At 47.6% G+C, this 20,076-nt stretch overlaps 1 protein-coding gene across 1 annotated transcript in view; it reads left to right on the top strand.

Moving 5' to 3' along the window:
- Window positions 1-4,725: 4,725 nt before the first annotated feature.
- The window catches only part of ldlrad4b (low density lipoprotein receptor class A domain containing 4b), a 30,889-nt gene continuing 15,538 nt past the window's right edge, over window positions 4,726-20,076 (top strand). Inside the window, exon 1 of the mRNA XM_068570660.1 lies at window positions 4,726-5,128. Coding sequence (XP_068426761.1) covers window positions 5,035-5,128 — 94 coding nt within the window. The 5' untranslated portion in view covers window positions 4,726-5,034. The remainder of the gene's footprint in view (window positions 5,129-20,076) is intronic.

The following is a 20,076-nucleotide window of genomic DNA, read 5'->3' as shown; positions in this document are numbered from 1 at the left end:
TGTCCTGACATTTGGAACGTCATTCAGCAAAACCGAGTGCACACACAAGTCACGGGGTGTGTGGGTTTTTTTTCTTCCCCCAAGTTATTAGTCTGACTGAAAATGTTATGTCAGAGTCCAAATGGATCTCCGTCATGCGCGAGTACTTTCATCACAGAAGTCCCATGATGGCGGCGGCAGCCCGCTGGAGGGTTTTCTTTTCTTTTTGGGTAAACAAGCTTTAGGAGACGCAGTATAGAAACTGTTTTACTGCAGTTTATATGCTGGCTTGAAGTGTGTTGAGTGGGTTTCAAAGGGGTGCAGGTGGATTCTTGTGGCGGGATCTGATCAAGTTCAACGGAGTACCACAATGGATGCCGTGAGCGTTGGAGGTTCGCCATCAGCCGAACGTACAGCACGTTGGTAGTAGAGCACCAGGGATTGATCTGAACCGGGAAAGGAAGTGAAAATGTCTCTGTTCTACGACGAAGCTTTGCACCAACTGAATCAATCGGCGAGGAATAGAGGAAGCATTTTCTAATTTGCTCCACAAGAGCGTCAGGTAGAGCCACCGTGAGGGGACGAGCCCCCGGCCGTCCGTCAGTGATCCAACTCCCCCCAGAGGTCCATCACCTCCAGGCTCGTGCACGATGATGTCTTCATTCTCCCTCAACGTTAGCTGTCCGCGCTGTTATTTAGCCTAGCGGGTTCGTGCTGCCCAACGGCTGCCACCAGCTAACGCTAGCTAGCGCTCACGTTGGTTTCAACAACTTTGTTGTTCATGTCGTCGTTCACCCAGTGATGATGATGACGAGTGACCCAAACTCCATGTAAAATCAGTGGTGGCCCTTTAAACTGTTTTGTTCTGTTTTTTTAAAATAGGACAGACCATCGTGACCCAATTTCCAATCGGTCGTAGACGTTTGACAAGGCATAATTTGTGCGAATGAAAACATATGTGCCGAAGTTAAATACTTTGTAAATGAGACCAAATAAAAGCATTTAACGTGGAGATAGCAGGCTTTGATTTTTCCCTCTCGTCAGCTTAACAAACAGAAAGTACTCATATTACGTTCAATTTAATAAGCGGGCTGCAATTATCAGAACAATGTGAATATTCAGGCTTCCTCATGTGGCTCAAAAGGGAACTGCAGATATAAACGTTAGATAAAAGACTTCGGAAGAAATGACGCTAATTTATTTGACCACTGAAAGAAAATATCTCGCGAGCTTGAGAAGGACTGGTCTAAAACATGATCGCATGCTGTTGCATTCAGATTTCTAGACCAAAAGACGGCACATACTTCTGTCCATCAAAACAAGAGTCCTCTCCACAGTAAAGTGCTGTATATTTATATATAGCATTCTTGTTCTCCTTTCCACTCTATGCTTCTCATGGACTTTGTGCTCATGAATGCAGAGTGCTCTCTCAGCCTCGCGGCCTCCGGGCGACAACAAGAGCCCGTCTCTGCTCCAGCTGCAGGATGCGACCCCCCCGACTGCGCGTCCCCTCCTGGTCTTTCTGATGAAGACGAGTCGTAATTGATTCGAAGCTTCGCCCCGTGCCCGGGGAGGCGGCGCTGGCTTCAGGAGCGATGGCAGTGACTGAAACACCAGAAGTGGAACTGTTCTTCCCTGCCCATGTTTTTGGGGGACGACGCACACAACGGAGCGCTTCCGAGCCGAGCCACGAGATGGCGCTGTGACGTGGCGCTCTGTCCGCAGCCCCACGACCGTCCTGTGGAGGTGAGGGGTGGGGACCTCGTACCCCTGAGGCTGCTCACTGCGCTGCCTGTTTGAATACATTCACACAGGGTCTCAGCCGGATCACATGTCTGATGCGTTCAGGGTCTCAAACCACCAAACCCTTCCAGCCTCTGCTGTCAGTCGTCTGTCTCCTGCTCGCGTTGGGAAACGTCTTCTTAAAGCCTATCTTCAAACATTCAAAACATCTGAACGCACACAGACACACACATGCACAGCTCCTGGCGGAGAACGTGGAGTGGAATGTCAGCAGCGGCGAGTCAACGTGCCGGAGGTTCCTACGTTTAAAATGAAATAAAACAAAAAATCTATAAGTCTCGAGATATACAGAGATATAAAGAGATATGTAGAGATATATAGAGATATATAGAGGTATCCAGAGGTATTTTGGGCATAGAGATGTCACGTGCTGGCAACACAACATGACACCATGCGTCTGCAGTAGAAGCCCAAAGATCTTAATATAGACTCGAGCACACGTGCCGGTTGAGATTAACCTCTCGACCTAAAGTTAGTATTCCTCAAATACAAGAAGAGACAGACGTTTCCCGAGAGAGACGCAGTGAGGCTATGCGTGCTAGTGTGTGTGTGTGTGTGTGTGTGTGTGTGTGTGTGCAGGCTGCAGTCATGGGGGGTGGTAGACAGAGTGCATTTGGTATTCAGCCGTGCCGTGTATTTATCTGTCTGCTGGCTGTCTGGTCTGGCCTGTTAGCGTGTCACCCTGCGCGCTCCCCGGGGGACTGAATTGACGCTCCAGACAGACCGCGCATGTGTGTGTGCGCGTGTGTCTGAGTGTGTGTCTGAGTGTGTGTGTAAGTGCTGTGTTGGCGGCCGGTGGACAGTTTTTTTGTGTGAGTGGATAAAGGTGGGCTGCAGGGGACGAGGATCGATGTGTGCTCGCCTGAGTGTGTGTGTGTGTGTGCGTGCGTGTGTGTGTGTGGTAGATGAGCTTGTCTGGAGGGTGTGTGTCTGGAATGTGTTTCGTACATGCGTGTGTGTGTGTGTGTGTGAGGACATAAGAATGACCTCACATCAAGGCCCCCCCACCCCCACCCTCCCTTCTCCAGCAGCCCCTCCATGGTTTTTATTTTGCCGCTTCAGCGGCGTCTCAATTTGTTGCTTCAATAAAAACGATGACAGCTGCCGCCGTTTTGTAAATTGCGTCGGGGTCACACACTTTTCTTTCCCTCCACCTTTCCAGAACTGTCGCAGGAGGAGAGCGTGGACGCCGTCAAGGAAAAATATCTTCACATGATTGGACTTGAAACTTGGCTAGTGACGCGGCGGCTAACCTGCAACATCTGCTGGAGGTCTTTGCTTTCCTCGTTGACTTGTTTTCCTTCTCAGAGGAGCATTTTATTGCCTTTGGTTGCAGCTGCTCCGGCAGACAGACGTTCCTCAGAGCAGACGTCGCCTGTACGTTACCACATAATCTCTTCCATGATGTGCTGCAGTCGTGGATAGAGAGCCGGTCTCTGATCTGGAGGGTCTCCGTGGTCGTCTTCATCACCGTGTGCAGGAAGTCAGAATCAAGCCTTCAAAGACTTCTTAGTTTGGGAACCTTCTGGTCAAGAGCGGCATTCAGATCCTCTCTCTCTGATTGGAACAGCCGAGTTTATTTATAGACTGCCGACGGTCTGCACTATAGTGTGTGTGTGTGTGTGTGTGTGTGTGTGTGTGTAGGGGGGAGGTGGGGGTTGGGGGAAGGGGTGCACATGTGCCCTCTGAACCACAAGACTGGTGCGGGGGTCACCTCAAGGTTAGCCCCCTCCAAAGAGCTGTCTCTATTGGCTGCAGCCCGCCGTAACAAGGGAGTGAAACTCGAAACGCTCCCCCCACGCTCCCCCGAATAACACACCAGACCCCCCCCCCCTCCCTCCCTCCCCCTCCTCCCCCGTCTGTCTCCCTCCCTGTGCTCTCCCACAGCCATTGTCAACCACGACCCGGCCGTCTGCTAGCTCTCTGAGTCAGTCAGGTCAGCCGGTGACGACCCCCCCCACCGAGCCAGACACACACACACACACACACACACACACACACACACACACACACACACACACACACACACAAACATATCACCCCTGCCCCATCCCTGCTCTGTTGCTGCCTTCAGGGCCTCCTGGTACGGCTCCACATCCTCGCTGTGAATATGTGTGTCAATGCATACAGAGATAATGTTGCAGCAACAGTAGTTTCATTCTGGCAAAATGATCAACTTTACAAATCACATGCCATAAATTATTTTGCAGGGCAAGTCAGTATATATTTGTGGCACTTTTTGGTTCTCAAAAGCAAATACGTCAGACTCAACTACAAAGAGAGTAGTCTGCTAAACAGGTGCAGCACTCTGAGCCGTATAAATTGTAATATTTATGAATAGTCAGGCCGCACGATAGCCAATTAATGCATTCTGCAGCTAATATATGCAAGTGTCTTCATGAATATTTAGTAGGCCCCTCTGACACCAGACAGCAAGAAGCAGGGCCCTTGCATAAACAACAAAAAATTGTCTTTTCTCATTTAAAGATTTCCAGAGACCCAAAAGATGTTTATTTCCTCACGCTAGTCCCTGGCAAGAAGAGAACAAGAACAAGATTTGTCTCAATTTTTTTGATGATCTATTTCTATTTTTGGTGTAACTAAACAAAAAGTATGTGTAATGTTGCATCGTACAATCTGTGTTTTCCTATTATAACACGGTCGGGTCAGATGATGTGCTAATGAGCTAACACGACCTGGCACGTGCGCCATTGTGAGTCCAGACCCCTCTGTTGGTGCTCTCCACAGAACTCCAAGTGTATCAGGAATTTTAACATATTGTGCGCCGGTTCAAGTACAGAGTCCGGTATGTCTGCCCGCTCCTGAAGGCAGCACGTCTCTTCCCCTCGTCTGTCCCGCCCCCGGAGCCCTCCGATTGGCCGCCGCGGCGGTCTGTCAGTCAGTGGGCGCGGCGTGGTCCCGCTGTGTGTGCGCTCTCTACAGTAGAGGAAGGACAGCTGCGCTCAGCGGCGGAGGAAGGAACGGAATAAACCCAACTCCACAATGCGTTAGCCCGGGCAGTGGCTCGTCCCCGACCCGCCTTCTAGTTCACTCCGCGAGCCGCTGCGAGGCCAACATGGCGTGAGGGGAACCGTGCGGAATAAGTGCGAAACTGTCGGGAGTTACTCGTCGCGGCGGACTCTGCTGCCGCTGCCTGGAAGTTTTCTCTTGTTTTCCAGTCGTGGGGCCCCGACGGTGGCGGCGGCGGCGGCGGCTCTCACCCCGGAGCGGTGTCCCGGTCTGCCCAGCCCCATGCCAAACCTAACGGCCCCTGGCGGCCCCGACAACTCCAATGTCACCTGCTCCTGCAACTGCACCGCTTCCCAGCCACAGGGAATGGAGATATGTGAGTACAATGCAAATGTGTTGCGTTGCTCCTGACCGTGAAAATCACCTACCGGGGTACTTTAGCGCTTAATCCGGTGGATGTGCACGCTCCAGTGTGGCGACAGGAGGGACAACAAATCAGACAAGTCGTCATGAAGAGTCTGCTGTTAACCGGCTGTGAGCCGGTCTCCTCCGGGACTTAGTGTGGTAGTGGTCTGATGCAGACTTTACGGGGATTCGGACCACTTATGGGGGTTTGGTACTTTAGTCTGGTCTTTAGTGGTCTCGAGAACCCTCCTCACTGAGTTTACATTGCTTCACAAACTTTATGTCATACATAGTTCTAGAGTGTTACATGCTTCTATAGTATTACATATTTCTATGGTGTTACATAGTTTTATATTCATTACATAGTTCTATAGTCGTTAAATAGTTATATAGATAGTTATATATTGATGCATAATTATATAGTGTTACATAGTTCTATAGTAGTACATAGTTCTATATTCATTACATATTTCTATATTCAGTACATACTTCAATATTCATTGCATAGTTTTATATTTATTACATAGTTATATATTCATTACATTGTTCAATAGTCATAGTTGTATAGTCAATACGTAGTTCTATATTCATTACGTAGTTCTTTAGTAGTACACAGTCCTATAGTCATTACATAGTTCTATAGTCATTACATAGTTCTATAGTGTTACATAGTTTTATAGTAGTACATAGTTCTATAGTGTTACATAGTTTTATAGTAGTACATAGTTCTATAGTGTTACATAGTTCTATCGTCAATACATTGTTCTATAGTTGATAGGTCTATGTTCAGTACATAGTTCTATAGTCAATACATAGTCATATAGTGTTGCATAGTTCTATATTCATTACACAGTCCTATAGTCGTTACATGGTTCTATAGTCATTACATGGTTCTATAGTGTTACATAGTTTTATAGTAGTACATAGTTCTATAGTCGTTACATAGTTCTATATTTGTTTTCATGACATAGTTCTATGCTTGTTGGATAGTTCTAGTTCTATATTCGTTACATAGTTTATATAACATAGTTTATATAGTTCCATTACATAGTTGTCGTTTGGTTACATAGTTAGATTTTTGTTCCATAGTTGTAGTTTTGTTACATAATTATAGTTTTGTTGTGTAGTTATAGTTACGTTACATAGTTAAAGTTACGTTTTATAGTTCTACTTACGTTTTATAGTTCTTGTTACGTTACATAGTTCTTGTTACGTTACAAAAAGTTACATTACATAGTTGTAGTTATTTTACATAGTTAAGTTACGTTACATAGTTGTAGTTATTTTACATAGTTAAGTTATGTTACATAGTTGTAGTTACGTTACATAGTAATAGTTACATTACATAGTAATAGTTACATTACATAGTAATAGTTATGTTACATAGTAATAGTTACATTACATAGTAATAGTTATGTTACACAGTGGTGCTGCAACAGTGAGCTTGCAGTACTTAATCATATTCTTGGAGCATTAGCAGCTAACAAACTTACATTTCTCTCTACTTCCCTCTGAACGACACACAGTGACTTTCTCCTTCTCTGTTTCTTCCTACTGTACTTTTTCCAAGACGGTTTATCACCCAAAGGCTTTTTCTATCTATATACTTGCAGCCGATTGGGCCTGCCGGGCTGTGTGCACATGCTCCGAAGGATCACCACAGAGGGTTAAATAGTTTGCCTGTCAGCACAGACAGGAAACGCTCGAATGGTATGTTATGTCTGTCCGCCTCCTGAGCAGCACAGAGAAACTATCATTATCAGCTCGGCCCCAACACTGCTGCCAGATCTACTGCAGATGTTCCTCTTTATGACTGAAGACACACAGCGGGAGCAGACAGACAGACAGACAGACAGACAGACAGACAGACAGACAGACAGACAGACAGAGGACAAACAGTGTGTGTGTGTGTGTGTTTGTGTCCAAGTCTGATGGGTCTGCAGACAGACGGAAGACAAATAAACACGAGAAGGACACACAGCAGACAGGCGGGTAAAGATTCACCACCAGGAAAAAGCCAGACAAGTAGGGACAGCGATATAAACAGCGGACAGACGCATCTAAAGCCAGACGCATTGACGGACGCACACACAGACGGGCTGCAGACACACGGACAGGGTTACAGTGATGTGTAGTTTCCATCGGGGGCCGGGGCCAGGCCTGGGCAGAGGGAGGTGAAGGCAGGATATTAGATGTAGATTTGGCAGCAGAGCGGGGTTTCTGCTGACGCCACATTGTAACCAAGGAGAGTGTGTGTCTGTGTGTGTGTGTGTGTGTGTGTGTGTGTGTGTGTGTCACAGACAAAACTAGTGTTCTACCATTTGTTTTTTTTGTTGTTTTTTTCTGTGGCATCATCGTATTGCCAGCCAGGAAAAAAGATCCCCACGCGGCCGGGCATGAACGGGTGCATCCACAGACACACTGATACAGCAGAGAGCTTAATTAGATAATCCAGCAGAGAGCTGGACGAGCAGAGCTGCAGAAAGAAACCCCCCAAAGTCAAATAATGGTGTATTTAAGTGCATAATAAACGACGTGCTGCGTTTAGGATCATGCTCGTGTCTGTTGGTGCTCATGAGATGCCGGCCCAGTATTTTTAACGTATTCCTCGCCATCCGAACGTCTCACCAGTTGGAGGGAGCTCAATTCACAAGTGGTTGGAAATAGCCGTGTCCTACTGTAGCGGCCGTCTGGTTTTGAAAAGAGCTCTTGTTTGTCGGCCGTGTTGTCATGCAGACTCGGCAAAGGCTGAATAATGTAGCTCATGCTTTGATGATTTCTGTGGCTGAAGAAAAGAGCTACAGTCTGCCGTTTTTTTTTCTTTTTTCTTTCCTCTTTTTAAAGCGGAGCGGGCGGTCTCGCTGGTGTGTTTCCTCTTCATTCAGACGGGGAGGGGAATTGAAAGGGACCGCGAAAACACAGAGGGAATCACAGTGCAGACAGTGTGTCACGGCCCGGATTCGAACCGCCCGCACACTGACTGGGATTCACGTTGGAGGACAGACTTGTAACGTGCTCATTGTGGTTTGCTGGTCTTACAGGTGTGGTGTTTAACAGTCTGGAGGTATTGTGAAGTCCTGAGGTCAACGGCGTCATAAAGACTTTGCTGCGTTTGTGCTTGTTTTTCAACCTGCAGTTAAAATCCTCTTTCATCGATTGTCATTTTTAACCCTCAGTGATGTTTGATCTACTGTTGTAGGAAGTTGGGTTTCTGTGTGGAGGCATCGTCCCTGCAGGTATCTCGTTGGTCATTTCATCTTGTATGGACTCTTCCTCCTCTAGGTCCTGTCTTCTCCTCAACACATGGGGACGTTCTACGCCAACTGCATGAGATCATTCACTGGTTCCTAATGCAAACATCTTTCATTCAAAAGACGTCATCTTGGTGGCGGTGGTCAAGTTTCTATATGGTTAAGACATGTAACGTTTAAAAACATTGGCATTTCGTATCAAATAAAGCCAAGGTTCTTATCAGATAGGGATGCTGGATACAAAGAACCGTACTCGTCAATGCCGGTAAAATCCAAAGATTTTCCAAAAGCTTCAATACCACGGTAAGAAAGGAAAGCTGATTTATACCCATCAGGATAGTGTTATAATTTACTTTAGCCTAATACTCGTTTTTACTGAACAGAGCTTGAACGCATCAATATGTACCTGGATGCATCCTCCCTGGTGAGCTACTGGCAGCACGGTTCTGCCCACCGGCTGCTCACGGTTCTGCCCACCAGATCGTCTCCTGCCGGTGTCAGCATGTCGTTCACATTGTAGCATCTTCGGCCATCTTTTCTACCGTGCCTGGGACGACCCCGAGCTTCGGGACGACCGCGAGCTTCGGGACGACCGCGAGCTCCGGGACGACCGCGAGCCCCGGGACGTACGGTTCTGTCACGGTTTCCAGACTTGGTGCCAAAGTGTCTTTTCCTGTGACATCCCTATCGAGGATCGGCACATTTCTACTCGTCATCGTACGGCACCTGAAAACCAAGCGGTATGCATCCCCGGTGCGGATCGGCCGCGGCGCCGCGTCTCTGAGTCTGCAGCAGCAGCCTCCGGGTGGAAACGGCCTGCGCTGTAATCCTGTGGGTCGTCTGTCAACTTCCCCGAGGCCAGACACGCACGCACGTCGGCTACTTGTTGACCCGCCCCTCAAAAAAAGAAACGCACGCGCAAAAAACATGCACACATAGGCGCACGCACGCGTTTCCACTCAGATATATGCAGGCAGCCGCTCGCCGGCTCAGCCAATATTTACCCTGCGTCTCCCGCCAGACAGCCAATGCAATCTCTCACTAAGCTCTTTGTTGTTTGTTTGGGGCTTGTTTTTTTACTCTTTTTTTCCCTCCATGTTCGGCTTGTTTGTGGAGGTGTTGTTCGGTTTGGAATTAGGTTTTATTTCATTTTTATTATTAATGATTTCCAATAATTAGCCCTGGTTTAAAAGAGTCTGGCTCGAGGTTGTGAGACCTTGGAGAGGGGAGTGGCAAAGACAGCCAAACACCATTTAAGAGGGGAAAAAATCTTTTCTTTTTTTCCTCCTGCCAGACAGATTTTTTTCCTTACCTTTTTTCACGATTACTGCTCCTGTAATTAATTTCAGGGGGAATTTCTACACTCGGTGAGTGTCTCTCACTGGAGCCTTATTTAGTCTGCACCTCCCCTGAGCTGAGGGTTACAGCAGTGACCGGGGGTTAAGAAAGAGCTCCTTGTTTTACATAAATCAGAGTGGTTTGTGCACCGTGGGGGTTGACCTGCAGACGCACTCCGCTGGCTCAGGTGACTTCAGCACATATTCTGCTACAGAGAAGCACACTGCAAACATATCCATGTCCTGAAGTTATCCATTGCATCAATACAGCAGACTACGACATGTCAAGGTGGCGAAATATTGCTCTTAACTTTCACCATTCAGTCCATAGTTAGTGTTTCCTTTAACCCTTTAAAACCCAGTACTCCCCTCCCACGACCGCCAGCTCGGCACGGCTCTCGTCCGAGGGTTAAAGCTGAAAACCCTTCGGTTCTCTCTCATGATCACACTGTCTTAGTTTGCTCCATGAGAACTTTCAGCACCGTTGGCTGCCAGCAGGAGGCGACCTCCGGTCCTGAAGAGTGAAGTCTATGCTTCATGTGTTAAAGCTGCATTCTCTCTCCTGACCACCAGGGGGCGACTCCTCTGGTTGTATAGAAGTCTATGCTTCATGTGTTAAAGCTGCATTCTCTCTCCTGACCACCAGGGGGCGACTCCTCTGGTTGTATAGAAGTCTATGCTTCATGTGTTAAAGCTGCATTCTCTCTCCTGACCACCAGGGGGCGACTCCTCTGGTTGTATAGAAGTCTATGCTTCATGTGTTAAAGCTGCATTCTCTCTCCTGACCACCAGGGGGCGACTCCTTTGGTTGTATAGAAGTCCATGCGTTATGTGTTAAAGCTGCATTCTCTCTCCTGACCACCAGGGGGCGACTCCTCTGGTTGTATAGAAGTCAAGGCTTCATGTGTTAAAGCTGCATTCTCTCTCCTGACCACCAGGGGGCGACTCCTCTGGTTGTATAGAAGTCCATGCTTTATGTGTTAAAGCTGCATTCTCTCTCCTGACCACCAGGGGGCGACTCCTCTGGTTGTATAGAAGTCAAGGCTTCATGTGTTAAAGCTGCATTCTCTCTCCTGACCACCAGGGGGCGACTCCTTTGGTTGTATAGAAGTCAAAGCTTCATGTGTTAAAGCTGCATTCTCTCTCCTGACCACCAGGGGGCGACTCCTCGGGTTGTATAGAAGTCTATGCTTCATGTGTTAAAGCTGCATTCTCTCTCCTGACCACCAGGGGGTGACTCCTCTGGTTGTATAGAAGTCTATGCTTCATGTGTTAAAGCTGCATTCTCTCTCCTGACCACCAGGGGGCGACTCCTCTGGTTGTATAGAAGTCTATGCTTCATGTGTTAAAGCTGCATTCTCTCTCCTGACCACCAGGGGGTGACTCCTCTGGTTGTATAGAAGTCTATGTTTCATGTGTTAAAGCTGCATTCTCTCCACTGACCACCAGGGGGCGACTCCTCTGGTTGTATAGAAGTCTATGCTTCATGTGTTAAAGCTGCATTCTCTCTCCTGACCACCAGGGGGCGACTCCTCTGGTTGTATAGAAGTCTATATAAGTGACTCTACTTCTCTCTTGATGTATTCCCTCAGTAAACATTGTAAACATGAGTTTATGTCTCAATCTCTAGTTTCTAGTCTTCTTCTATACAGCATAATGTTCATTTAGTACATTATGGTCTGCTAGAGTCAAACAGGCCATAATAAGGGGACGCTTTAGGGGCGGGGCTACAGGGTGATTGACAGGTTTACCAGTGACATACAGTGTCTCTCTGTCACTGCTCCTTAATCCAAATTTACACATTTCCCTCATAGTTCATACTCACATATTTGGGACTTATTGTGAACTTTTAGTGATCTCCATTATTAAGATATTAATAGTGTGAGTTTGAACAAAGTTTTGCTCATTAATCGATTTTAACCACTGGGTCAATGAGGTTGAAGACATTATTTTTCATTTATTATGCATGTGATTGTTAATTACTTTGCTCCTTTAGTTGTTTTGCAAGACTTTTAAATCAAATTCTGTCGTGGTTCTGGTTGAGTCATTTCCTCTAATTGTTAGGAAGAAGGTCAAAAAGCTTCTAATTCCTCTTAATGACTGATATGATCCTCCGGTTATTTAATAAGGGTGGAAACTTCAAACAGGCCTCCCGACGCCTGGAGGAGTCTCCGACCACAGCGCTGTGTTTTTGAGGCCGAGCACCACTGAATGCAAACATAACATTTGTTTGTTTGCTTGAAAACAGCCCAGGGCACTTTTTGTATTTTTCTTTAAATGAATATTTCTGCTGTCGTTGTGCAGAAGCGCCGTGTGGATGGGAGCTGTGTGGTCGCTGTGTGACTTCCTGTGTTGGTTTGGGCTCTTTGTGTCCGTGCTCCTGAGCTCTCACACCAGTTGTCCGGATGTTGTGCGATGTGTGACGCAGCAGGGAGAAAAGAGGACGGGGCATGGCTTCTTTTCTTCTTCTTTCTTTTTTTTGGGGTCATTTTTCTTTTTTGACATAAATCAGCTGGACCACCGTTAACGCTCTCCCTTCTCGTGGTCGTGTTTATGACCTCCTGAAGCCACGAGCATTGTGGGTAAACGGAGCGGCCGGCCCACCTCAGCCGGGTCAAGTTCAGGCGACCTCTTCCCAGGTCCAAAGGAACGAGACCCTGTTAGACCCCGACTCTCTCCGGCAGCACGCCGCTGCTCCAGCAGCATTCAGGACCTCGTCACTGCTGCCGGGGCTCCCTTTGTGTCTGCTGCACCCCCAACACACCCGGGCCCCACAAGGCCCTTGGGACCAGGGCAGATTGGTAGTCCGTGTGTGTGTGTGTGTGTGTGTGTGTGTGTATGTGTTAGTTTGTGGTCTGCTGTGTCAGTCAACATCTCTTTACACCCAGACTGACGGCTTGAGATGCTGAAGAGTCCCAGTGAAGGAATCAGCCCCGCTGGCTGCTGCGTCCCATGCATGCACAGGACGCATGCACGGGACACACACACACACAGGACACACACAGGACACACGCACAGGACACACACACAGGACACACACATAGGACACACGCACAGGACACATGCACGCACAGGAGACACACACAGGACACATGCACGCACAGGACACATGCATGGGACACGGACACAGGACACACACATAGGACACATGCACAGGACACATGCATGCACAGGACACATGCATGGGACACGGACACAGGACACACACATAGGACACACACACAGGACACACACATAGGGCACATGCACACACACAGGACACATGAACGCACAGGACACACACACAGGACACATGCACGCACAGGACACGTGCATGCACGGGAACATGCACGTAGGGGACACGTGCGCAGGGACACGTCAATCAAGGCGCTGCGCTCCAGACACATTTGTCTTTTTATTTTTATTTTTTTTCCGCCATGTTGCAGATTTGTTTCCTCACATTGAGACAAATCAAACCGTTTGGCATGTTTATTACCCTTTGTGAGCCACAGCGTCTCTCTCTCTCTCTCTCTCTCTCTCTCTCTCTCTCTCTCTCTCTCTCTCATGAAACAAAGCAGAGATTATCTCTTTGAAATTACAAACTCAGTTTTTTTGCATCGTATGAGAGAAAACCGGGTAAAAAAGAAAGAAGAGGAATGGAGCAGAACTGCGTTGCCGCCTGCTGTTTGTCATATTTTTGGGTAATCCGTTTGTTTATGTGCGCAGGAACACCCAGACTGGAATAATGACATGCCTCTTCAAGTGGTTTTGGAGGATTTTCTTTGGCTTTTGAAGAGGCTTACGTGGTGACGTCTCCAAAGGGGTGTTACATGGGAGAGGAGGGGGAAGGGAAGGGGGAGAGGGCATAACCATGTGGTTATGTGGTCATAACCATTTCCATACCATGCACAAAGGAAATAATTTGCATGACTTTTAAAAGTTCTCTTGCACAAGCAGGAGTTTCAGTTTGCAGTTTGTTGTCTACTCACTGCTGAGCGTCTCCTTCTCATGTTATTGAAGTAGTAAGTTCATTATTGAGTCATGCACTGGAAGGAAATGAAGCCGAAACCAGCCGTTTATTCTGAGGGATGAATCCTCCACCTCGTTAGAAGTGTCAGGCAGATGTGTTTTCTCTTGTCAAAGCATACAGAAAGGTGCATGAGAGCTGATGTGGGAAGCCACTGATCACAGAATCAGCAGAGTGGAGCGGGGAAGAAGTGAGCTTCCTCGACCTGCTAGCTCTGCTTAAGCTAGCCGCTACTAGCTTTACTCACTCAAGTCTCCCATGATGATGACGATGATGATGATGATGATATAGTAAGTGTAATTCACCCAGAGAGCAACAAGGATTTCATCCAGTTGTTTGAAGTTCCACCTGCATGAGAGCCAATTGATTGATTCAGCAAATAGTTTGATGATGACTAGTTGGTTAAGGTTCTTTTTTAATGGAAAAAAAACAATAAATCATCTGAGTCCAATTTCTTAAGAGTGAATGTCTTTCTTGTGTCTTCACAAAAAGAGACAAAAAGGGACTACAAGAAGAAGGAAAGCATCGTGGTGAGCCTCAGGTTATTAATAATCCAAAGTTCTGGGTAGTTTTAGAGGAAAGAAGTGGTATTTACTGCAGAACCCGTACGCTGATGGTGCCATTATTTAATCCTATTTCATGATACATAAATATATACATTGTTTAATGGTCCTTCATTTTAAATGACCACTCCAACAAGTGAAGCCTCCACAGTCCTTTGAGCTAGAAGAAGCTTCACCTCCACGTTGTCCCGAAGCGTGCACTTGGCCTGATATGACTGGTGAACGTGAAGTAGCTCAACTCCCCTCCGCTCAGGCGGCCCGGCGCTCTGCGGTCAGTGGGCCGGATCCACGTTGTGTAGCTTCACTTGTTAGCAACTGCCTTTTTGAAAAGACTTTAAAAGAGACTTTATAAAGAGACTGAAGAGCTTCACAAATGCTGACTCACTTCTGGAGTTTAGGCTCATCCCTGCAGCACTCTATGGAACAATACGTTATTATTATTATTATTATTATTTTTAACATTTTAACCCAGTTTCACCTCCAGCCAGAAGTGATGTAAAGGACGTGTGTGGGCGTCAAAAAGAGGGGCGCTCTTCCTCTTCCTCCCCCTCTCCCTCCAGACACTGTAAGTCAGACAGCGGTGTCTGATACCTACCTCCCCCACACTTCTCCCCCTCTTCTCCCCTCAGCAGCCACCAGCTGACCCCAATCAGGCACAGGGCCTGCTGTATTGTCTGGCTGGGGAGGACACACACACACACACACACACACACACACACACACACACACACACACACACACACACACACACAGACAGACAGACAGACTCAGACAGGAGGTCAGAGGGACATAGAGACCGTCTAGTCTGGTCTGCCTCTTTGACTCCCAACCCCCCACCATAACACGGCATGTCTCCTTCTCTTCTCTCCTTTCCTCTCCTCCTTCCTTGCCTTCATTCAGACTTATTGGAAATCACAGATATATCTGATGCGTGTTATGCAAAGTGTTTTGGATTGGTATTGTCTTCATAACTGAGTTATCTGGTTGTATAGAAGTCTATGCTTCATGTGTTAAAGCTGCATTCTCTCTCCTGACCACCAGGGGGCGACTCCTCTGGTTGTATAGAAGTCTATGCTTCATGTGTTAAAGCTGCATTCTCTCTCCTGACCACCAGGGGGCGACTCCTCTGGTTGTATAGAAGTCTATGCTTCATGTGTTAAAGCTGCATTCTCTCTCCTGACCACCAGGGGGCGACTCCTCTGGTTGTATAGAAGTCTATGCTTCATGTGTTAAAGCTGCATTCTCTCTCCTGACCACCAGGGGGCGACTCCTCTGGTTGTATAGAAGTCTATGCTTCATGTGTTAAAGCTGCATTCTCTCTCCTGACCACCGGGGGGCGACTCCTCTGGTTGTATAGAAGTCTATGCTTCATGTGTTAAAGCTGCATTCTCTCTCCTGACCACCAGGGGGCGACTCCTCTGGTTGTATAGAAGTCTATGCTTCATGTGTTAAAGCTGCATTCTCTCTCCTGACCACCAGGGGGCGACTCCTCTGGTTGTATAGAAGTCTATGCTTCATGTGTTAAAGCTACATTCTCTGTTCTTACCACCAGGGGGCGACTCCTAAATTGAGTCCTAATGAAACATTTAATGACATTAAATGATGTGGAAATATATAGTTTGTGTTCAGAGTCTGGTTATCATAGAAATCATGGATAATTCAGGAAAGAGCAAGCTGAAGAGATGAGTGTGTCATGGTGGGCTGGTTGAAAGCAGTTTGCAGAGTATAAGTGGTGTTGTGTGTTATAACTCCCCTTTTTGAAGTTCACCACTGGCCACCATGCAGCCCTTCCTCACTGACCGAAGGAGTGATTGAGAGTTTTAGGGCTGGACTAAGGAAAGGAAGATGAGGATAGGGTACTCTTAGGGCTGGACTAAGGAGAGGAAGATGAGGATAGGTTACTCTTAGGGCTGGACTAAAGAGAGGAAGACGAGGATAGGTTACTCTTAGGGCTGGACTAAGGAGAGGAAGACGAGGATAGGTTACCCTTAGGGCTGGACTAAGGAGAGGAAGACGAGGATAGGTTACTCTTAGGGCTGGACTAAGGAGAGGAAGACGAGGATAGGTTACTCTTAGGGCTGGACTAAGGAGAGGAAGATGAGGATAAGTTACTCTTAGGGCTGGACTAAGGAGAGGAAGATGAAGATAGGTTACTCTTAGGGCTGGACTAAAGAGAGGAAGATGAGGATAGGTTACTCTTAGGGCTGGACTAAGGAGAGGAAGATGAGGATAGGTTACTCTTAGGGCTGGACTAAAGAGAGGAAGATGAGGATAGGTTACTCTTAGGGCTGGACTAAGGAGAGGAAGATGAGGATAGGTTACTCTTAGGGCTGGACTAAGGAGAGGAACCCAAGGATAGGTTACTCTTAGGGCTGGACTAAGGAGAGGAAGACTCATTATCTCCCTCCTCATCCTCACGCCTGCTCAGGGCTGCGTGCTGCGTGGAGATCCTGCATGTGAATTATTAATATAGGTCAGTCGCAGCATTCGGCCCGGGAGCCCCCCCCCCCCTCCAACTCACCCATCTGTCGGCCGGATTAACCCGAACGGCTCACCCTGCACCGGGTCTGGGCCAGGTGAGCCCTCCTCGCCATAACAGGCCCACAGACGGTCCTGTGAGCGGGTCCTGCCGCCTGAGGACCCGGGGCTGTGATGTCGTGAGTCGTCATGAGGTTCTCTCAGAAACACTCAGCCCCCCGCGGCTCTGCTGCACGCTGCGCGCCCATTTACCGCCATTACACTTTCATGAGACGGGAATCTAATGGGAAGAGTTCATAGGAAACTGGCTTCCCATGATGGTGTGTGTGTGTGTGTGTGTGTGTGTGTGTAAAACAGTTCCCCTCGTGGCGTCGGAAGCTTCTTTTCATTCCACGGTTATTGGCTGCAAGCTGAACTAAAGAGTGAAGGAGAGAAAAAGAAGAAGGGATGAAGAAGGTGGCGTGGGTGGATGTGCAGGAGGGAGAGAAGGAAACAAAGATGTGACAGCGGAGAAGAAGAGGAGAGACAGAGCTGCTCTGCTGCAACTCTAAAAAGAGTCAGGAAAGGTCGTGAAACATGAAGAATTCTTTGTGTGATGTCATCATACCAACCTCTCTCACACACACACACACACACACACACACGCGTGCTCACACGACAACAAAACAAATGGGCCCTGAACACATCATGTGTGCCATGTGACGCGTCCTCAGAAACCGAGCTTTCATTCTCCACGTCTCATTTAAATTGTTGCTCCAAATGAACCGTACACTCCGAACAGATCCAAACAAATCATTCTGAACTCCTCGGTGCGACTAAGAAGCCGCGGTTCAGTGTTTTAACTGTGTTATTCTGCACTAAAGACATTTTTGAGTTCACTTACGTTAATAATCTGTCATATTCTGCAGTTAAACAGATACTTCCTGTTCCAGCTGCTGCGATGTGACGACGTGTTGCTATTCTTCGTCTATTGGCAAAGTGAGATTTGAACCATCGGTTTTGAGGAAACCGTGAAGGGGCGTGTTTCACGATATTCTGTGACAGACCAGACCGTCTCCACTCTGGAGAAGATGTGTTAGAAAGCGGAGCACATGGCACTACTGGTCCCGCCCTCCTGGTGGTTTGAGCTGAGCGATTGGTCAGGACGCCTCTTGGATAAAACTGGACACCCATCAGAGGAGTTTGATTCAAAATCAGATTTCAGCTGTTCAATACATTTCTTTTTGTTTCCCTCAGTGTGGCATTCAGAAAAAAACATCGCCATGGTTCTGACCACACTGATTGCGGCCCCTCTCATCCAGGTGGGCTCCGGGTGGGTCCAGGTTGGGTCTGGGTGGGTCCAGGTAGAACCAGCTGGGTTCTCTCTTTCTGCTTTGGACCGGCTCGTAGAGGCCGAGAGGATTCTGCTCGCTCTCACCACCGAATGGAAGGAGTCCATTCAACAAACAACAACAACAACAACAGCAACCATTGACTGACACAGCAGAGAGCCAGAGAGGCGGTGTAGTCCTGGTGGTGAGGGACCAGCCCTCTACATGTCTGGCCCCCACCCTAACCCACAGGGATGGAGGGAAGGAATGGAGACGCTGAGGATTGCTCTCTCTTCTTCATCTTCTCTTTGATGCGTGTGTGTAAGGCACAAGCTGCTCACAAGCTATCCTCCCCTCTGTTTGAACCCCTTTCCATCTCCCATCCTCCTCCTCCTCCTCTTCCTCCCCTTCCCCAGGTCTATTTATACCTCCATCTTCCCCAGAGCAAGCTTAAGACATCCTGGTCATCTCCTGAACACCACCAGCATCACTTTGAGAGCCCCCTGCTGCTTCTTCTTCTTCTTCTTCTTCTTCTTCTTCTTCTTCTTCTTCTTCTTCTTCTTCTTCTTCTTCTTCTGCAGCTTCTTTTCCTTGTAGTTTCCTCTGTTTTGTAGCAGCTGTTGCTCAGCACTGAGGTTCAGTCCTCGGTCATGGCCAAGTGTTCCAGTGAGGGGGAGGAAAGCTTTTTGATGAGACTTTTTTCTCTCTCCCGTATTTTCCTTTATCCTGCATTTTCTCCTTTATATATATATATATATATATATATATATATATATATATATATATATATATATATATGTGTGTGTGTGTGTGTGTGTGTGTGTTTCCTTTTCCTTACCCCACTGACGTTGCTCTGGCTTCCCTTTACCACTGTCTCTCTTTCACTGTTTTTCTCCTCCTCTCGTCCTCCCTCTCTTTCCGGTGTAATCCTGCCTCCAAGGCATCTTTAGGGGCTGTGTTGGCTCGGCACATTGAGGCCGTGTGTGGAAGACGTGTTTACACCCCTTCATGTGAGAACCGGAGGGAGTGTGGGAGGGAAGGTGGGAGACAGAGAGGAGGCTGGAGAGACAGAAGGAAAGATGGATTAGGAGGAGAGAAACAGAGTGAGAGGAGTGTGACAAAACCAGTGCAAGAGACAGACCTAACGAGAGAGGACGAGGAGAAACAGGCTAAAATAGAGAGAGGGGGAGACGTCTCGGCGGGCGAGTTGGACAGTGAGTCATCGCAGAATAAAACGCCACGCAAGCATATGTTGCTGTTGAGGAGCCATCTTTTTACAAAATGGAAACCAGTTATGATTTGCGGGAAGAGATTGGAAAAAAAAAGCATCGAAAGGCAGATTAAATTGAGTTATTACAAACAGACGGGGTGTAATCACACAGAGGAGGAGGCCGTTTGTCTTGTGGAGACGCGCTCCGCTTCCTCATTATGTCTTTTACAGCGTTTACTGGGTGTACTGGGTTTAGTCCACTGGAAATCTTTTTTTTTCAGTTTACTTCAGAATGTGTTTGTTGGCTCGTGTGAAAAAGGGCTCTTATGTCCACTACCGATTCATAACCGAGCATCTTTTATGAATGCTTCAGTCTGAAGAGGTGTGTGGCTCTTTCATGTCCACTAATAATGAAGTTACCATGAGGAACCTTCATGAACCCATTAAATGTGCCAGAAAGCAGAGAGAGAGAAAAGCCCACTTGTTTTCTCCTCCTCATCCTCCTCCTCTTCCTCCTTTCTTGTTGCATGTGTTGGTCCACTGTGCTGTTGTTGTGTCTCAGAGATGAGACTCAAGGCTCTGCTTCACCTCCTCCCCCCTCCTCCCCCCGCTCTAATCTCTGCCTCCCGCCCCTTCTCTCTCGTGTTTCTTCAACCTGAGCCGTGTTCTCATCGTCCCTGTGTTTTGTGTTGTTTTCTAAATGCGTGCGCGGCCGAGTGTGTTACGTGTTCCTGCTGTGAGCAGCAGTGATGTTGACCTGCAGG

Source organism: Clinocottus analis, unplaced genomic scaffold (assembly GCF_023055335.1).
Source record: "Clinocottus analis isolate CAN_PGR_092001 unplaced genomic scaffold, fCliAna1.0.p SCAF_9, whole genome shotgun sequence".
Classification (NCBI taxonomy): Eukaryota; Metazoa; Chordata; class Actinopteri; order Perciformes; family Cottidae; genus Clinocottus; species Clinocottus analis.
The sequence above is the reverse complement of the archived record's forward strand: the minus strand, read 5'-3'. Positions and strand labels throughout refer to the sequence as shown.